A 21,600-nucleotide genomic window follows, 5' to 3' on the forward strand; every position below is an offset into this window, starting at 1 on the left:
CAACTTTCTTGAAAGACCGAGCAAAAAAAGAAAAAAAATCTCGGGTTGCAAAAGTATGAGAATTGCTGTATTTGAAGATGTCGAAAAAGTATGTTTTTATGTGGTTCAGTGATACTCATTCAAGAAACATTCCTATTAATGTGCCACTCATTCAAGAAAAAGCAAAGTCACGTTGTGAGGTTTCTAAACTCTCTTGGGACCTACTCCAAATGGACAACACACCGAAGAGCGCCCCAAAATGCACGTCTGTGGAAGACTGTTTATCCATTGCCAGGGCAACAGCAGGTCACAGCACCGAAGCAAACAGAAAAGATCTCAATGAGTGATGCAAGGAACATTGTAAATGCAGAGAACAGTATTACTTGGCCACAACCCCGCCTGACTGCTGTGTCTGTGTATAGCAGAGTGGTAGATCCTGCTACAATAAATAACCCTGCAATTATTGTTTCAAGCTGAATAAAGCTGGTTTTGCTAAAGTATTGAGACTCAGTCTCGTGTTTTAGGATGCAAGACAGGGACTTGTAGCGTGACAACGATCTTTTAGGATTTGCTTCTGTGGCACTTTGCTGCAGAGCTGTGAGCCGGCTGTTGCCCTGCCCCAGCAACAGACAATCTTTCACAGACATGGCAATCGCACTTCGAGACGCACTTTGGCGTGTCGTCCCGTTCGCTGGTGTGGGGTGGGGTCCCAAAAGAGTTCAGAAACCTCACAATATGAAGAAGAAGAAAAGGATGATTCGGCTTCTGATTGATAACTGTGCTGCCCACAGCATGTTTCCACATTTAGATAATGTTTGTGTTCAATTCTTCCTACCAAATTGCACAGCAGTGCTTCAGCCATTGGATTTGGGCATCATTCGCACCCTGAAAGTGTATTATCGCAAGGTAAGGCTGAGAAAAATTCTCATCGGGATCGGAGATGAAAATTAAATGAAAGAAGCTATTGAAATGATTGCAAATGCCTAGATGCAAGTTAAAGAAAGCACTATAGCGACAAATACGGAATCTCATTACTACGAAATTTGTTTAGGTCCCTGGCAGTTCGCTGTAATGGAATTTTACTTGTATTGGTAAATTAAACTGATGTAAACTAGCATATAAAATGAAATTACATGAATAATCAACATTCTAACACATCCCAACAACACATTTATTTATGTAATTTCTAAATTTATATTGTGTAAGTCACTATTAATATTCAATATAAACTTAAGTATGCCAAAGAAAATACCTTGTTTAGAAGCTCCTTTAATTCTTCTTGTGTTTTCACAATTTTTTTCCAGTGTTCGATCTGTTCATCCTTTACATGCTTTTCTTGTAATCTGCAAGGAAGATAAATATTCTCATAAGAAAAACTATGCTATTCACAATTTGTCCTGCAGCCTTAAGTGCCCTTCTATAAATGACTATTTAAAACAGTAATTATTTTAGAAAGTTTGCAGTTAAAAGTAACGTTCCACTAAAGATAAGCACATACTGGATGACCACTTCCAGGGCCTGACCCAAAGATACTGGCTTGCTGTTGAGGAAGTTAAAATCAAGCTGATGGCTCAGGTATGATGTGGCTTCCAAAAGACGATTGAACTCCTGTTCTACCATCTCATCTTTTTCTTTTGGAACCTGAAAAATATTAAATTATTTTTTGTTTAATAACTATCAATATATTGGTAAGATTTTAAAATTCAGTAGGAAAAGAAAACAATAACATTTCTGGCAACACAAGTCTATTCACCAGTTAATGCCACTGAGCATGAGATGGGACTATTTCTACTGACACAAAAATGCAAGTGTGTGTCCAAATAAAAAGAACAATGTAAGGTTACATGGATGCCTTTAACACTGTCAAGTAAAAATGGCATATTTCATATCAAGTCTACAATTACTACACTTCTAACCTTATACGTTCACTAACATTTTTCTCATTGTCCATGCAGTAAAACAACAGTATTTAGTAAATATCTATAAGACCAGTAACCCAATTTAAAGAAGTTCAGTATTTTTCCAAGTTTACATTTTTTCTTCATACACATGCAATACAGGCATTTGTCAAGTGAAAATATTTTCTAAAGTTAATTAATTTCTATAAATTAAAAAATATACATCTTGCCTGCCTGGATTTACATTGCACTCCATGGGGCACTGGGGCAAAGCTTAAAAAAAAATAATAAATCTGTCCATTTTTTCAAGCTAAGAAAGTTGTTGAGTATTGATATGCATCTTGCAATTACACACATATTGTAATACACTTTAAACATGTAATTTTTGAACAAAAAAAAAACCCCACAATATTCAGTTACAGAGAATAGCTAAGCAATTGATCTCCCTGTGCAATACCCTTTCACCAACCCAACACACCTAACGACAGGAAATGTCTTGTGCCAAATCACAGGAAACTTCTTGTGCCATACGATTGGTTCTGTTTTAATTCATTTCCATATTTACTTGAGAATTTGCACAAACTAATAGAAAATGTATCTTTACTACAACAAAAAACAGTCCCAGGAATATACAATAAAATAATTATTTCCAGATCCCTTTTGTTGTCACAAAAATGTGTCAGAAAAATGGAAGATGGTGATCAATACTTGACAGTTGTCTTGGCTTGAAAAATGGAAACATTTGGCACGTTTTTAAGCTTTCCTACATGTCCCATGTTCTCCACTGTACAATGCCAGATATTTTTTTTAATTTATAGAAAGCAGTCATCTTTAAAATACAATTTCACATAGCAAATACATATATACCATGTTTGTGAAGTAACAACTTCAACTTGAAAAATAGTAAAGTTAGTTTTTTAAGAATGCATCAGCCAGAATCTATCCTGGCAGCACTGGGTATAAGGTGGGAATCAATTATTAAGAGTTTACAAAAGATTACCTGCTATCTTACATTAACTAAAAACGCAACAGTCTACTTAAGTAAATAAACTTAAAAAGCAACACCTTCCATTTATTTAATTTGGCAAATGTTGTTTCTGTTTTTATTATTATTTATGGCTAGTTTTGTTGCAAATTACATTTTTATTTATTGTGTAACATTATTAACTCAATTAACAGCTAAAAATAATACAGGAAATTTTACTAAAAGCCTATATCTGAACACAGTAATTTAAAGCAATTGATCATGAATTCGTACATATACTTACACTTGTGCATCGTTCACCCTTCCATGAAAAATGACATCCATACAACAAACAAATGAATTAAAAAAAAAAAAAAAGAAAAGTTAGTTAGCATTTGCAAATACAACAAGAAAATAATATTTCTTAAAATAATCATAAAACCCAGGGACTCTAGTATATACATTCAGCATTATTTCCTTACTGAACATTTTACTTTAATCTGAGAACTTTTACAAACCCAAATCAAGTAGCAAGCAAAGCAACAATGTTCAGAAGCCCTTATGTATACTAGTGTGAAAATTGAAAATGTATGCATGTAACTTAAGAAGCTCTGTAAGGGTGAGAAATCCAAACACCAAACAAAATTTCAGCCACTCAGCCAAGGAACTGTTGCACTGCAATTTTACCTCAGAAAATGGGATAAATTAATGTTCATTTAAAAAAGAAAAAAAAAAAAGAAGAAATTCTACAAGTTACATTTTATATCATTAAGAATGATACTATACTTGATGGAGAAAACAACTAGTCTATGCAGCTGGCATAAGTTTGCACGTGAGGAAGAAATAACCACTGACATTTAAGAGAATGTATTAGAAACATATAGCTTTGTGAGTGTGCTACTTAGTCAGGGACAGATATTAGCATCTCTCTTCACTAACAAAGTAAAATATTTAAAATGTTTACAATTAAATCAACTAAATGTTGGCTTCCTTGATATTTGTATTCTAACTTGGTAAGCCAACATCTCAAGAAATCAACATTGTAGAAACGATAATCAAAATAAACTTTTGTTTTTGCCATGCTCATTTCTAATTTTGTAGGTAACTGTGAAGAAGTTTGTTTAATTTTAATGTTCAGTTTTTCCAAAAACACATTTTGGTTAATGCTGCAAAATTTTTAAAAAATGTTCATTACATTTAAGTTCAATTCCTTAGATTTTTTTTTTAAATAGTACATATTTCTTTATCATTTATTAAAATTACTAACAGCTTGTCCGTTGGCTTCATACAGTGGACACTTTTGTTTTATTTTTGCTAGTTCCATGTTAACTTGCTTGCTAATAACAGCCATTGGATTGCCACCTAGAAGAAAAAGAAATATTTCATCATTTAAATCAGAAACAAAAACTAATAACCAACAGTTTATCTATCACAGATATTTTTTTTTGGAACAGTATACTAGAAAAAAAGTGTAATGCAGTAAAATACTATCATATAAAATATTTTTCCATGTCTCATCTAAAATGGCTCTGAAGGGGTGGTGAAGGGGAGAAAGCATGTTAAAAGACATTCTTCTAAACAGGCACAGAAGACCAATTTAATTTATGATGATGTTTTTACAAGAACATATATTATTACATTTACTGTAGGTGAAATATTGAAAATATTTGTTATTACACTAAAATAATAATACAATAATAGTTTTATGGATGTATTACACAACTGCTTCACTACTTCTCAACACAACTTAAAATTTCCCTCAGGTATCACAAGCTCATTGCACTATGATAGCCAATTGACATGCTGGTAGCTGTACGAATGCCCTCCATATATTGGGAGATCAGTCGCATTTTTCACCTTTTGTTATGACATGACACGTATAAGGCATTGGACAAAAAAAAGCCTTTCTTCCAGCTGTATGTTCTAAAACAATCACTTTTCTTCTCCAGTGGATGCATTGAACTTCCAGGTAAGCAATCACTGGTCGTCAATTCTCGCACACACAGAAGCTCACCCTGTGACTTAAGGGTGAATCCAATTTTATCATGGCAAGTTGCAGATCACTATGACGGAGACGATGGAAACATCACACAATACGATTGGTGGCCACAGGAACATATCGCAACTGCCCTGACTTGCCAAACTTATGTAAATAAAAGCTACAACTGAAAGTCACTGTAAAAAGTTATGTAGTGTGAACCGGACTTTACTAACTGATGAAAAATTGCTCGGTTAGCTTACATTTGATCAAAATGGTTATCATCACTGTTACTCAAAAGGAAACGAATAATTAAAACTGAAACAAATATTTCTCTTCAAGAGAAAATGATCCCAATGGATGGCACAAACCCAGCCAATCAAATCATTAATTCATAATAGCACAGGGAACATGCTATTAAAAGGCAAACAATTTTTAGAATTCTAATATTGTCATGCCCTCCTTCAGTCAAATATTTTGAAGGAGGACCTATCCTAACCTTTAAGTAGTAAAAAATAAGTCTATGTTCATGTTCTGGAATGAACAATTAGAAATTTACATGGTTATAAATGCATTTCATTTTGTACTAACAGTGTATCACTTAGGAAAAAGCCAAATAACTTTGTTTTAAAGTGCAATACTATACAGCTCTGCAGCATGCAAGCAAATGAGCAACAGATAATACTGATACAGGCCCTCAACACACTAAATAACAGTATTAAAAACACAGGTTATGCTAAGGGAGGATACTTCATTTAAAATAAGCCAGAGTACAACTGATTAAATTAATAATCATTATGTAGCAACTTACCCAAACCGGTGACCACCATGGCCCCTAAATCTGCCACATAGTTTCCTTTTCGAAAGGTAGCAACACGTCCCCCTACACGGTCCTAGAAAAAAAAAAACACACAACAGACCAAACAGATGGTGATAAGGAAAAGAAAATATTTGCACACTGGTGGATATCACAATAAGAACTGTCAACATTTTTGAATAAGAAGAAAAACATAAAATCAAACATTCTACTATACTGGAACACTTCAACAAAATCTCTATTGTCAAACTGCTTATTAAGAATGAGTTGCTGTATAGCCAACAGCAAAAACTAAGTTCACAATGCCATCTAGTGGCACTGTCCATGACTACAACTGTTAATCTGCACTATTTGAAATAGAGACTTGAAAGAAGTTCTTTTTAGAGATTCAAATAAAAACTGTTTCAATAATTTAGCAGTCCATTTCCTATAATAGCATTTAGGTGTTGTTTTCATATCACAGAAACATCAGTTTCACCTGCTCACTCAGATCTGCTACTGACTTCTTAAATACATTCTTCCTTACGGCTTCATCAGTGATACGAAAGGTGGTAAACATTTGATTTTAAGTAAGCTAATTGTCTTGCTTCAGATTATTAATGAGGAATTTACTCAAGATGATACACTTTTTCAAGGACAGCTACTGTATTCACATTTTGTACTAATGAACAAAGAAAATTAGTCTTTTATACAATTTTAAGATATACCTGTACACTAATAAGTAAGGATTCAATGCACCTGCAAAAATGTCACACAGTTTAAATACACAATTAGAATATTTACATACCCTGGCTTCCAAAACCGTAACATCCATCCCAAAGCTCTGAAGCTGCCGGGCTGCAGCTAAACCAGAAACTCCTGCTCCAATTATTATTACTTTACCCGTTTTTTTGGCTGAAAAACAATTATCATAAAACTGTAACACATAGTAATTTATTGTATTACTATGAAACAATGAGTAATTGGCCTTCTATTTGTGCACAGCAAGGTCAAACATCATACAATTAGTTTATTTTAAAATAACATGAACTTCTGTATAATTTTTCTGTGTTGCCACAGTTTACAGGTAACAAATAAAACTGGCTTGGCTAAAACAGGGCTAAAAGTCATTCAATTACAGTTTAACTTCACTAGAAAATACTGTGATTCGTGCCACAGTTACCGGTATATAAAAAAGTGGCAGAAAGGCGCCTATAGATATGACAATAGTGAGACCTAATAATGTATGCATATAAACTAAATTTCAAAGGAGTACACATTTTTCCCCATTTCACCTTTTGCTGACATGAGACATCAGAAACAGCTAACTTAGAAGGTTAGTTATGTTTAACATAAAATATAAAAAAAAAGATTAACACTAAACAAAATAGATAAATATCTTCCCAATTATAATATGCTTTTACTTTCTTACCAGTCTATGCACAAATGAACAACTGCCTCATTATTGCAAATCTTGGCCAAAGTAGAAGTGTAAAATTTAAAAGTTTTGAAAAACGGAAAAAGAATACGTACTTGGTAAGGGTTTTACCCGCTTATAGATACCAAAGTTGATCAGCCCATGTCTCTCTAAGTAGCTGTGTATTCTATGGACAAGAACAGCATCACCTAAGAAGAATTAGCACACTCAAGTAAAGATCTAATTTTGGAGTCAACTTCCGTCAAGAAAACTGTAAATTAATTTTATCAATTGTGTAATCATCAGACACATATTTTATATAATTCAGTTTTTGAACAAAAGGAATGTAAAACCAACCACTAACCAAATATTAAGCCTTTGAAAATTAAACCAATGACGACAATGCACATTTGAACTCACTATTATATGGTGCTTCCAGCTGTTGGACAGTAGCTTCAAATGTTAGCTGTATTTTGGGGTTATCCAACCATAGCTGAAGCTGTAATAAAATTAAGACAGTAATATTATTAATAACACATTCATATATAAATGTATTTATTTAACAATATTAATTAGATGTGATGCAGCCCATATTAGACTATATTCCTGTAACTGAATAATTTGACTTTCATCTTTTTTGCTTGTTTCTTTAGCAACAATCTAAACAGGAAGATGGTGTCTACACCAACTAAATGTTGGGGATCTTATATTTTAATCAAATGAAAGCACCTAGAAGATCATTTAGAATACCATTCGGGATCCAGCTCCACAATCACAAATTAATGGTTGTAAATTAATCAATGCTTGGTTTAATTCTGATTCATATCTATTGTAAAAACACTGTACAGTGTGTAAAGGCACAAATATTGCTTAGTAAGTGCTATCAAAATTAGAATCCAAATATAATATCAATGCCACATAAATAAGATTAGACCAAGATTATGTCAGATAGACAGGGCAGCATGGTGGAGCAGTGGTAGTGCTACTGCTTTAAAGTAAAGAGACCAGGGTTCATGTCCTGGGTCCTCCCTACATGGAGTTTGCATGTTCTCTCCGTGTCTGGGTGAGCTTCCTCCAGGTGCTCTGGTATCTTCCTGCTGCCCAAAGAAATACAGGTTGGGCGAATTGGTGAGGCTAAATTGACCCTGGTATGTGTCTGGTGTGTGGGTGTTCACCCTGAAATGGACTGGAGTCCTGTCCAGGGTTTGTTCCTGCCTTGCACCAAGTAACTTTATCAGGTGTCCGATAATTTCCTGTTGTGATACCCCTTTGTTTTGTGGTCAAAGCATATCACACACATGATCATAACATATGGCTCATGTCAGTAAAAACATCCAATATAGGCTATATGACAGTGCTGGAGTCATGCATTTGTACATGTCATTCGTCTATATACATGAAAATGCAAACTGGTATCACAGTCACTCTCAAATTTATGCTGCTTTACATGCTATATTCCCATTTAGCTGTTGTAATGAGACTCAATATTGCCTAGAACAAATCCAATCATCATCATAAACTATAGGTTTGCTTATTTATTGTTTGGTAATTAATCAGGTAATTTTAATAGCAATATTAGCCATATGTTTCAATGAGGCTGAGCTGCACATATTTGAAATGTTATCAGTCCCATACGTCGTGTTCTTCCATTTCAAAGCAGCATCATGAGATCAGTCGTGTTGAGAATCTGGCTAGTTTGAGTTATTTTGGAATGGGCACAGCAACGCATTTTGTCACCATTGCAAAAAAAAAAAACACCACCAGATAACAAAACTGCTTGGTTTGATATTTGTCTGTACTGTTACTTAGCACAACTGCTGTGTAAAACTGGCAACAACAAAACGCTTTTATTTCAGTTTTTGTCTTGAAACTCTTAAGTTAAACTTTAATAGACTTAAATAAAACGTGCAGTGCTCACTTCCACAACTGAAAATAAAGCCATTCAAATGTGCAAAGATCTAGCATATACACTGGCTCCAAGTTAATTTAACAAAAAGAATTAAACTACAAGTTATACAGCCTTGGACTGGCTCCACAATAATTTATATTTCACATAGAAACTAATTTTGGCTTCTCCACATGCACAAAATGGCACTCTGTTCACTTTTAACATTTGTAATTGCTTTGTAAAGTGCATCCAACAAAGACAAATTAAGAAATTAAAAAATAAACTGCATAAACTGGGGTTACATAAGCTTGAATTTCTTCTGAAACTCATTTGTAATTTATCAAATAATTACTAAGAGTGTAACCAGAAAGACTTACTTATGATTAGTCCTCAACACACAACATTAAATTCCGTTTTGTGTCTAGAACTGCATTTGCCTAAATCCATATCAGATTATTTAATTTGTAACTGGGCAATATTTATCTTGAAATGCTGCAAAAACTAATCAACATACTGCACTAAATCATTGTATTTAAATGATGAGCAAAGTATGTTACAGAGTGTAAAGTTTTCAACTCTAAATATTAAAACTGTAAAAACATTCAAATATAATAATTTTCAGCAGAAGGAGGACACCCTGAAGAATGCTGTGCTAAACGAGGTTCAGTCACAAGGGGGAAATCAAACTAGTATGCTAGATCACTGTGTGTAACAGGGATTCATTTTCACTGGTGCTCTGGTCACTCCTATTGCTTACCCATTACTCAAGCTTGTATCCTATACTCTGTGAAGACAGAATAATTGATACATCCACCAATCATCACTCTTCTTTCCTTTTGTATTTTTCCCTTCCCATACTGAATGAGTTGTCAGTTATCTCTTAGATGACAAGGACATCCTACTTGTCATGTACTATGGGAATGCAATATAGTTAAGTTGATACTGAGTAGGAGAGTAGTTAAGAGGCAGTATCAGCTCAATACTATTTCCACCATGTAGTACTGCTGTACCCCAATTACAAATAAGCTAAATATATTAATCTTACTGTCATTGGGCACGAGGCTGAAATTTACAGGATTTAACGTGGCTACACTTCTTAAAAATAAATAAATGTTGGGTGTACATGTATACACTCTACACACTAAATAATGTTTTCTTCAATATGGCACTGGGCTCACAGCAGGAAACAAAAATTAAAATAAATTTGAAAATTAAAAAAAAAATTTAGTTTTGTTTTTGGTTCTCTCATTCATTCATCGTGGAAGTCGTTCCAGAAACTTAAAAAGTGTTAACCAACTAAAGAATGCATTCACATTTAACCTAGCAAACATAATTAAAACATTTATACAAAGCATATTTATTTAATGAACCAATGGGATTTTTTCTAATTTATGAGGGCACACTGTCAATGAAACAAGACTTGGGTGTTTTAACTTGCCCTTAATGTTTCAGTGTTCCATTACACAACTAAGCACATTCAAAAACTCACCGTTCTGTTCCGAATGTACAAAAACACTTTTTGTGTCTGCTGTGGGCCACTTATGATATCAGGGAAACAAGCAGCTTCTTGAGATGTCATGCGATCATGAGGTAGTCGGCTTTGAAAGGCTGCCCCCTCCACTCCTAAATGTAAAGCCAAATAAATAAATAAATAAATATTTACCAATTGTATGCTACAATAAACCTACTGAATATACTAACTGACTGCTGAAAGTATTGTGGTTATTATAGCAAAATTGACCAAATTTCCAGTTAGGGTATCTGAATTTAGAAAAGAAATTAACCTAACATTTAACTTTGAAAACTGAAAACTCTATGGCTCTGTGATCAAAAAACTGTATTTATTGGAAATTGTAAAGAGTATTATTTAAAAAAAAATACACATCATTCCCAACAGTTTCCACAAGTTTACAGATTATATTGTAGATGATAAAATATGCTCTCACCTTAGCTTTCAAACTTTCAAATTAAATAATACTGGAACAGTTTTGGTAAAGCATAAAATAGTATTTATGATTTTAATTGTATAGCAATAACAATAGAAAGAGACAAAAAATACATTTTTAATATATTATAGCATTCATCATGATTGTAATGCTGAAGTCTGACAACAAGACAATATCAGCTCTGCTGCTTGCAAGTCTGTAAATCAGTACATTATGAAAGAGGGAGAAAAAACAAAATTTGATTTTCCTGAGAAATTCAACATTTCTCACCTGATGGTTCCTCTGGCTCACTGTCGTTTTCCTCTTCTACTGGTGGAGCTGGGGGAGGCAGTACCTGTTTTCTCTCTTTTTCAGCTTTAGCATTCCTTTCTTCCTCTGAATAATATTCATCCTCTGAAAGATTTGCAAGACTCTCATCCATCTCCCTATATTCCACCTTCAATAAAGAGAAATTAACATTGTGAAATTTTGATATACACAGATAACCAGCAATTTATCACCTGAACCCTTACATGATTTTACAGTATTTCATGCACTAAAACACGATTTAATACTCTTTTGCTTAACTGAAAGTCTTTAAAGACAAACAACTGAACCGTCCTGTCTAAAATGGCTTCAAGTATGTATGTTTCCACTGAAAAGAAAGGGCTCTGTTGTGAGCTTTAAACATCTTTTTCCATGCGTTTTTCTTTAAAACAGAACCATAAAAGACCAACTTACTTGTACACTATTGTATACAGTATTTGTGTACTTACTAATGTACATGTTTGTGTGTTTTTGTTTTTTTTCTTGAGGCAGGTTGTCTGCATCTGTCAAAATCTTGAATATCCACTTATACATTTCATAGTACTTATTTGAGGATCAAAGTTTCAAGTGTCAACAAGTACTTAAAACTCTTCTGTGATACACTACCACTTGTTATTCCATTATACAAGAAACATGAGCACTGTACTAAACAATAATACACACGATTAAAGTAAATATATTTAAAACTGACAAAAGGTTCTCCAAGAACAAGTCTTTCCGCTATGTGACATAATGAACTGTAACTAATTAGAAATGACCATATCAACATGACCGCATAAAATAGTTTCCAGACAAGCAAAGATCCCAATATACAAAACATAACACTTTATCTATGGTGTCTTTAAAATTAAGTATGCAGAGTATAATTGTTTATGACTATCGTCTAAATAAGCAAAATGTGTTAAATACGGTTTGGCTTTCAGTACTGATAAGAGTCATGTTAACCATGGAAGAAAACAAAAATCTATGAAGCTCTAAATGCTAACCTCTCCTTTTTTAAATAATATGAATTTCAACATTTTAACCTGCTCTAGTGAGTTCTGCATGGGATAACTTAACTCCAAGTCCATAACTCCATACAGTTTGCAAGGAGTTCCTTGAAATATGTTCATGAACCTAGCGGTGCAGTCATCTTGTAATACAATCACAGGCCTGATCAGCAACAATGATAAGAAAGCTTACAGTGAAGAGGCTTACCTGTCAACTCAATAATGCCAGAAGAAAAATCTCATTTTTAGTGTCAGGAAAAAACAATGAACTGGTCAAAGACCTTAGAAAGCAATAGGCAGATCACACTACTATCTACTTCAGAGTGGATGCCATTCAGAGGGAGAGTAACTTTACATTTCTTAAATTGCATACACCATTAACTGAAGTGGGCATAAAACAGGCTAGTGCCTCTACATCCTCCGAGAAAAGCAGGGATATCCTCATCTGTTCTCACTTAACTTTTACAGGAGTACAGTGGAGTTCATTCATATTGTCCTAACAACATCCTGGTACGGAACCTGGCTCAGTATAATAAAGATTGTAAACAATACTTGCTGCCCTAAAAAGACAAACAGTATTATTAAAGACTCTCAGCCATCCTGTACAGTTGCTTTTCTTACTCCTCCCTTCTGGAAAATGGTACAGGACCTCAGTTACTCCATTAGTACATCCACAAACAGTTTCTGTCCACAGGTTGTAAGGTTACTGACAGCTTACAATAACAAATGCAGTAGCATAAAAAACATTGATTAAGCCTGCCACGATACCAGACTTTTTGCAATAGATACCAATGGCAATAAAACAATTAAAAAACAAAAAAATGAATACCCATTTGCCACCATAGCAAAAACTGAGATCCAATTCAACATACTCTTTTTCCAAAAAAAAAAGCTTTACTGCACAAAATAAAAATTTAAAAGGCAACGGTTTAATAACTTGAAGGTCAGTCAGTCATTCAATTTCCAAACCGGTATAGCCTAACACAGGGTCACAGGGGTCTGCTGGAGCCAATCCCAGCCAGCACTGGGTGCAAGGCAGGAACAGACCCCAGGCAGGGCGCCAGCTCACCGCAGGGCACACCCACACACACACCAAGCACACACTTGGGACAATTTAGGATCACCAATACACCTAACCTGCATCTCTTTGGACTGTGGGAGGAAACCGGAGCACCCGGAGGAAACCCACGCAGACACGGGGAGAACACAAGCAAACTCCACACAGGGAGGACCCGGGAAGCGAACCCAGGTCTCCTTACTGCGAGGCAGCAGCGCTACCACTCCGCCACAGTGCCGCCCTTAACTTGAAGGTTGCCATGTTTTTTAAAAAAAAAAAAAATTATTTTATTCAAATGGCCAGTATTATCCTTTCTTCTGTAACAGAAAATAAAATGATCAGAAGGACTTGAAGCTGTGCATACCACATCAACTTACCCCAGGGGTTCACCTACTAATGGGATAACAGGTGTCAAAGTTACTCCTTTTCACAAACCTTCAAAAACATATAAAGTAATAAGAGACATGTGAAGTGACGTTTTATGTTATTTCAATTTTGCTGATCAGATATATTTTTGATATTTGATTCTTTTCCAGTGGTCCTAGCTCTTTAAGATCATCTCTACAAAGGGTTAAAATGGCAAATTTCAAACAGAAGCATGTGGGGTATCATTTTAGACTACTGTATTTCAAAATCATAAATTACAAATATGACCCAGCTTCCTATGGACCTCTATCAAAGGGTTAAAAATGACAAATTTCTATTACAATCAAGAATGTGGTATTTAGATTTTAAACATTTTAATGTTTCAAATATTTGCTGCAACTAGACAAAAAACTATAAAACCTGCAGTTAAAAAAAATTAATGTGGAATATAATACCCTAAGCTTTTGCGATTTATTAAAATAGCTCTTAGCTGATATCTTGAAGTGTACTATTAACACAATTTGTATCTATGGCCTGTATTCCTCTTCTTTATATTCGTTAGCAATTTCTGCCTCCTTGATATGCATTTACTGCACCAGATTTAATCATCATTAGTTGGTTTATAATTTTAATTGCTGTTTTAGGAATTGCCATAGATTAAGGTGGATGAATAAATCTGGATATAAATTTCCATTTTTGTTCAAAATGTGGCCTAAAATGGATTTGTCTCTTTGTTACCAGACATTGAAAAAATGCCAATTATATTTGAAATTACAATACTCCAAAAACTAAGTACTGTATATAGATACAGATTTGACTGCAATATAATTAACTGTCTGCAGAGGGCACTCTTTCATTCATAACAACTCTCGTTTGTTCAGGTTTATCTTCAAACTTGAGGCTTTACAGGAAAAAAAATAACTAATTTTAGGAATCTTGAGAAACTGCTCTGTTATTCATGAATACTGTTGCATCATCAGCGATTCTGCTGATGGTCAGATATTTACCAAATACTGTTAGCTTCTCAATATCAGAAGTTTTTACACTTTGCTGCAGTTTTGAGTAAATGAGGAATTGGACAGCGCTATTTGATTCCTTTACAACATGGTACCTTTCCAATATTTACAGTTGATAAAGAAAATGAATGGTTTGCATTTTGTTGTACTACATATGCAATACACAGGACATTAAACTTGAATTTAATAATGTCTGTGCACACATAGGATCCGAAATTTCCTCCTCCTGAATCGTACATCAGCCTGCACAACCCTTGTTGCTGGCAGGTGTTTCAGATCATACAGCCCAATGTCAGACAGCTCCTCCAGATGAACTGGAGGATGAAACCAAACTGCAATGGTGTTCCACAGAGAAGACTATATCTGAAATGAAAAAGACTTCTCTGTCACACTGGTTAGAGGTCTTCTTTTCCATTGATGACAGAAGAAGCTTTCTCAGCAAAAACAGGAAAAGGCTTTTCTTGGAAGTGATGTATGAAACAACCAAATTAAATGGCAATCTGAAAAATCCAGTGATGTTGCATAGTGGCATGTGATTAATAACAAAGCTGAGTGGAGACATGCAATAATTTCAATTTAATTTTGAACACTTCAACTGAAATATACACTTACATATTCAAAATTCACATATGAATATATGACAGTCACAAAATTCTGTTTTGATATGTAATTGATAAACATGCAGGATAACTGACTTGCTCAAGCTAAAAGTGATGGTAATGGCAGAGAGGAAATGGAGGCACTGTACTTTACACTTTAAAATTATTGAACCATACAGCACTAGTTTTTTTCTTTCATTATTCTACCGCAGTTTGGTATAGAACATCTATGTATAGAGAGGGGAAAAAAAATATTTTATTTACTTTAGGTCGTTTGCGGCGGCTGGTCCGGCGTCCTTCTGCACTGTCTGCACCTCCATCAATGTTGCTGGAAGCAGAGTGAGAGATAGGTGGTCCAGCAGGATCCCCACTTGGGGATGCGCGCTCCTTCTTCCTAGGAGTGCGGTCACCAGACAACCCACTATCCAAAGCAGTGGCAGTAGAACTGGGAACTCCTGGTTGAGACAGCATCTGCAAGTCTGTGACTCCTTCATTACACCCTCCTTGTAGGGAGGAGGAAGAGGAAGAGGAGGAGCCTGGCTCAGATTTCTTACTAGAAAGCATCATTTATGAAACAATGTTTCTCCTAAAATTAAAAAGTAAGAACATTTTTGTGAAGTCCAAAAACAAACATTAATCAGAGTCAATTTAATCTGCAGTTGAAACATGAAGTCTGTCATTTTCTTAACCACTTTGTCCTGAACAGGGTCACTGGGAGTGTTGGAGCCTATCCCAGCTAGCACAGGGCACAAGGAAGGAACAAATCCTAAACAGGGCACCAGTCCATCACAGGGCTAACACACACACACACACACACACACACTAGGGCCAATTTAGTATTGCCAATCCACTTAACGTGCATATGTTTGGACTGTGGGAGATAGATGGAGCACCAGGAGGAAACCCATGCAAACTCCACACAGAGAGGACACGGGATGTGAACCCTGGCCACCTTACTGCGAGGCAGCAGCATTACCACCATGCCACCTTTGCCATCCTGGAACACAAAGTACATAACTTAAATATTAGGCATCCTTAAATTAAGTTCATAGTTATAAAGGGTTTGTAGTTTATTATACCATTAAAATATTTTTAAATATTATAAAGAGACTGTTGCTATGTTTTAATTTAAAGATAAGCCTAGCTTTTAGTACATACCTATTATAGGAACAGCGCAAGCATTTTTTAATTTTAATAGCTGTAATATCATCTTGAAATCAGGAGCTCACAAAATGTGTGCCACAAAACTCAAAATAAACTATTAACTAAAAGGGTAAACAGATTGTAATTTCAGATACAAATACAATTATCTCAAAGTATTACTATAAAGGCTCTCAGGCTAAAGAAGGATACATTATCCAGCAATAAGGCAGCCAAACAAAAAGCTAATAAATGTTAATCACAGAAAAATCTGCAAAGAATAGAACAGACATATCAGGTGGGGCTATGTAGACCACGAAACTTGCACAACTGGCAGTCACACTCTGTGATGAGAATGGTGTCTAAAACTTTGTTTTACTATATGTTTATTTGTTGCAACCACAAGAAAGGCTTGCTATTTTGCAATGATTAGAATTAATAGATACTAGCAGTTCAATTTTGAACTAGAAAGCTGGAAGCAAATTTTCATTCAGTCCAAGCATCCAGAGAAAACCAGAACAATTTTTCATTGCAAAATAAACACAGCATGGTAGCAAAGCCTTCAGCTCTTCCGCCGCACAGAAGCGCCGTTCTGGATTTGACTGCCGCACCTAATGTGTGTACGGTTTTCATTGTTCTTTCTCCAACACCCCCAAAGTTATGGCATTACTTTATTTGACGACTCTTGTATAGGAGTGAATGTGGGTGTGTGATCACTGACTGGAAGCTCATCCAGGGTTCATTTATACCTTTAGCCTGCTGCAATTAGATAAACTCTAGTCCCAATAACCCTGCATTACAAAAAAAGAGGTTTGAGAATGTTATCTAATATAAAAAGCTCAAAATCTGTGTGTTTGCATGATATAAAATCCACAATGTTGACTGCTAAAATTTGCATACCTCCTTAATTTGATCACGGCATGACCGTAAACTAAAATTTTGACACTGTGCGGATACCGCTGGGTTTTTTTTCCCTACTTTCTCTTCTGTTGTTTTTCCGTTGTTTTGTGGTGCCGATCTGCGCCACCACCACCTAATAATCAAAGCACCGTGATGTCCTTAATTTGATGGATTAAAGGCCAGAAGTCCACATGACCATTATCATCAAATTCTTCCATGTAAACCCTGAATACAATCAGGAATGACTGAGGTCATTTATGTTAGATAGAATGCCTAGAGGGGGCTGGGCGGTCTTGTGGCCTGGAACCCCTGCAGATTTTATTTTTTTCTCCAGTCATCTGGAGGTTTTTTTTGTTTTTTCTGTCCTCCATGGCCATTGGACCTTACTTTTATTCTATGTTAATTAGTGTTCCCTAATTTTAATTAATCTATTCTGTCTTTTTTTCTCTTTCTTCATCATGTAAAGCACTTTGAGCTACATTGTTTGTATGAAAATATGCTATAGAAATAAATGTTGTTTTACTACAGTTTGACTGGCAGTGCCACCTGGTTGCTCAGAGCAAGTGAAACACCAGAACAGACTGAAGGCAATCTAGCAGACAAATGGACAGGTCCCTAAAATTACTTACCTTTGTAACACGAAGTGCTACTTCTAGTTTAAAAAAAAAATATAAGTAGTATCTATTAATTGTATTAACACTTGACTAACCAAATCATTCCAGTGCTTCATATTTAAAAGCTATATGTTGTAACTGCTTTGGCTGAAACTGTTTATTTGAAGCTTAAATGGGAATATAAGCATAACAGTAATTGCAGTAAACTGTAACAAAAACATGAAGTATCTTTGTAAATTAAGAAAGACAGACAAGTGTGCAATCTGAAAAAAGCCGAAACATACAGGAATATCTGTCACCCTGATTCAGAGGAGCACTTAAAGACTTGAGACAAATAATTGAATGTCCAATTTTTAGAACTTAATCCCAGTTTGAAACATTTATTATATTTATATTGCATCATACAAGCAGGACTTTACAGCTTTTACATGGCAACATCTGTTAATGTGTAGTCAGTGATGAAAATAATAACTAAGACTTGAAAGGATTTGTTCTTTAAATTGCTGGTATACTATTTACACATAAACTTCATGTTATTTCACTCAACATCTACTTTTTCTTTTAATGAAGGCAGTGCTGGAAAGAGGCCAAGACTGATCAGACAAGGCCATCCTAACTCTAACCAGCTCTTCATGGGGATCTCCTAAAGGTTCTCCAGCTAGTTGAGAGATGTATGCTCTGGTTGTCCACCAGTAGGCTGCACCTAGTACACTCTTCTAAGGAAGGCACTCATGTGGCATCCTCCCCACTAATACAGATTACTTAATCCCTCTAAAGCCACAAAACCAGCAGTTCTTCTCAAAGGTAACATCAAATTGATAGGCTCGTCATTTTGGAGAAGACCCTCATTTCAGCTGTTCATACATGAAAATGCATTCCTTGAGTGCAGGGCTTGTGACTAAAGGTGGGGATGGATATTTTTTGATTTGATATACTTTGTTAATCCCCGATATGTGAACTGACCAGTAAATCAAAAAGCTTTGTCTGAGAACTTGCATGTCCCTTTCATTGTAGATTTGAACGTGCTAATTCTCACCTCGGCCTCTTCCCACATGCAAAGAAATCCAGCGCACACCAGAGAGGCTTTAGAGGTCACAAAGACACCATCACCCACAAACAACAGAGATGCAAACTATAGGTTTTAAAACTAGATATACTCTCCAATCCTCAGCTTTGCCTTGATATCTGTTTTATGAATAACACAACAGAAGAGGACAATTCACCCTTGGAAGACTACTTTCCTCAAACTAAATTACTCAACTTAAAAAGCATGTTATGAAATATGTCTTACAGATTCAAAAACAAAATGGAATGCTACAGCAGCCCCAGAATGCTGTATTCTTCTAGCATCTACCTACAGTATATGTATAAAATGCTATAATGTCTGTCTGACTCAGGATTACTCACTAACTAATGGGGCTAGAACCTTGATCTTGGTCTTCATTAAAAGCTTATGTCTAGATAAGTTCTGGAAATTGAATATATTTTAGGAAGCGGCAACCTGGTGGGTTCCTTACTGGTGGACAGAAAACTTTGTTGTAATTAAAGCACGGTCTTCGCGAGACCTATTGATAAATCTCTAGGACATGCTACATACATGTTCAGAATTCATAATCAAGTGTATGTTCTTATGTATATAAACAATGGGTGGAGTGTTTACTGTCATTTATACCTAGCCTTTTGTAGCACTTTATTTTAGGACCACAGGGCTGCGTGTTTCACCAGTTTTTTATAAAGTACCACTCAGTGCATGGTCATAAGCTTTTACAAAATTATGAAGCACACAAACAAAACTGTTAACCTTCACTCCCATGACCCCTCAAATAAATACCTGTGTAAGAAATAAAGGACTACTCAACTGCTCCATAGCCTGCTTTGATCAAGCTGGATCCAAGGTTTAACTATCAAATATAGTCTCCATTCCAATACCCTGGCATAGGCTTTCTTATGTGTAACTGGAACACATCCTTTTGCCCCCTTTTTAAAACATGAGGTTCACCACCTCAGACTACAGCCACTGCACTACTCTCACACATGTATAACAAATGAGCTTCTAAGCTAATGTAGGGTCTGATAACAATGGAATTTATCTCATGGATTATTAAAGGTGGGAAAATGACACAAATGGTACACTTGCTTATCTGTGCGCAACTTGAAGAACAGTTAAGGACATATAAAGACACACAACCTGAGCCCCAGTAGAACATACAAACTCCACATAGAAGGCACCAATGTTCAGAATGATCCACATCAATGCAGCTTGATGGATACTTATAATTTCAGCACCCTAAATCATGTTTCAGAATAGTTATATATTGTGCCATGTCTACAGGTTAATTTAGTAGCACATCAAAATTCAGCAAAGATAAGCATAATAATGTGTGGTGTAATTGACCAGTGTCCAATCTAAACACTTTTGTGCATTTTGCCTGGGTAAGATTCTGCCTCCCATTGGCCTTAAATTGATTTAGGAGAGTTCAGAAATGGAAGGATGTATATTGTAGGTAGACATATAGATCTTTATTTCTCACTGGGAGTACAGTCTAATTATTTAATAGCACAAGCCAGCAGTTTATTACTATTTGCACTATGGTGTTATGAGACTACTTGTTTTATTATGCAAGTTATTTATATTCATCCATACATTTTCCAAATCTACTCTATCTCGAGCACGGTGGTGAGGAAACTGAAGCCTATCCCAGCAAGCATAGAGAGCAAGGTAGGAACAATCCCTGGACAGGCCGCCAGTCCTTCTCATAGCAAACACACATACATGACTGATGGATATGAAAATTATAACTACACAATCAGTTTCTTAAACTGTAAAATATGAAAGCTGTTAAATATTACGTGTACCCGTTTTCTTTAGTAATTATTGGATATTAGAACTTAACAGTATTTTATTTTTGGAATAAGTATTGTCAAAATAAACACGTAAAAATGTTTATTCTTCACTACTAGATAAGCTTATAAATAACAACCACGTGAACTATATTTACAAATAAAGCAGCCTCAGAAATGCAAACACCGTTTGACTTCACGCACATACCATTTAGTTTACGCTTCAGGAAAAACAAACTTTTTATTAGTTATGTTCAGAAACACAATTATTTCTTTTATTTCACGCCACGCTTCTGCGACCATATTGCTTTAAAACATTTTCCGTGAACACAGAATGCCATTCATGGTAATATCGACAAGCAGTACGGATAAAAATGTATACCTTTGAAAAACAGTTGCTAAAATATGTGATTATAAGGTCTAGCTACTGCTTAAGTTTAAATAAAAAAAAAACTCAGCTTCCTACATACGTAAAGAAATAAATTAACAACATTACCAATGAATGCCCGCAGTTTACCAGCCACTACACAAAGACAACCTCCACTTGCTTCTGTGGGCCTACAGGTCCAGCCCCTGCCGCTTTCGTATTGGTAAATCAAGCTGTCTGATAGGACAACTTCAGCTGTTGATTGGATTTGCTGTCCGTCAGTTAAAATATGGGAAAAAAGCAGGAAAGGTACCCCACTCTTCACCGCCTCCCCTACTGTCTCCACAGCTGCTCCGGAAGGGAAGCTCGGGTGGTGATTGTGTGTGTGTGTGTATATATCTGTGTGCGCGCGCCCGAGAGCTCGTACTCGGTGAGAGAAAAACCATCATGTGGAGCGCGCTCTCGTTTTTGGGTTTCGGTGTTCATAATTAAAGTTTTAGATGACAAATGCTACATTGAAGCGTACTCTGTTTATTAAT

The 21,600-nt window shown here is 35.5% G+C and overlaps 1 protein-coding gene across 2 annotated transcripts in view; it reads right to left on the minus strand.

The window, feature by feature from the left end:
- kdm1a (lysine (K)-specific demethylase 1a) overlaps positions 1–21,397 on the minus strand; it is a 35,191-nt gene extending 13,794 nt beyond the window's left edge. Inside the window, exons 1-12 of one of the 2 annotated variants that reach the window (XM_039739677.1) lie at positions 21,191–21,397; positions 15,464–15,785; positions 11,137–11,302; positions 10,410–10,543; positions 7,453–7,531; positions 7,149–7,241; positions 6,424–6,530; positions 5,631–5,712; positions 4,109–4,203; positions 3,146–3,163; positions 1,478–1,620; positions 1,232–1,322 (exon numbers count right to left, since the gene is read on the minus strand). In XM_039739677.1, coding sequence (XP_039595611.1) covers positions 1,232–1,322; positions 1,478–1,620; positions 3,146–3,163; positions 4,109–4,203; positions 5,631–5,712; positions 6,424–6,530; positions 7,149–7,241; positions 7,453–7,531; positions 10,410–10,543; positions 11,137–11,302; positions 15,464–15,766 — 1,311 coding nt within the window. In that variant the 5' untranslated portion in view covers positions 15,767–15,785; positions 21,191–21,397. Of the gene's footprint in view, positions 1–1,231; positions 1,323–1,477; positions 1,621–3,145; positions 3,164–4,108; positions 4,204–5,630; positions 5,713–6,423; positions 6,531–7,148; positions 7,242–7,452; positions 7,532–10,409; positions 10,544–11,136; positions 11,306–15,463; positions 15,786–21,190 lie in introns of both variants that reach the window. The other variant, XM_039739676.1, reaches the window with a different exon arrangement.
- Positions 21,398–21,600: the final 203 nt, after the last annotated feature.

This window comes from Polypterus senegalus, chromosome 17 (assembly GCF_016835505.1).
Source record: "Polypterus senegalus isolate Bchr_013 chromosome 17, ASM1683550v1, whole genome shotgun sequence".
Lineage (NCBI taxonomy): Eukaryota > Metazoa > Chordata > Cladistia > Polypteriformes > Polypteridae > Polypterus > Polypterus senegalus.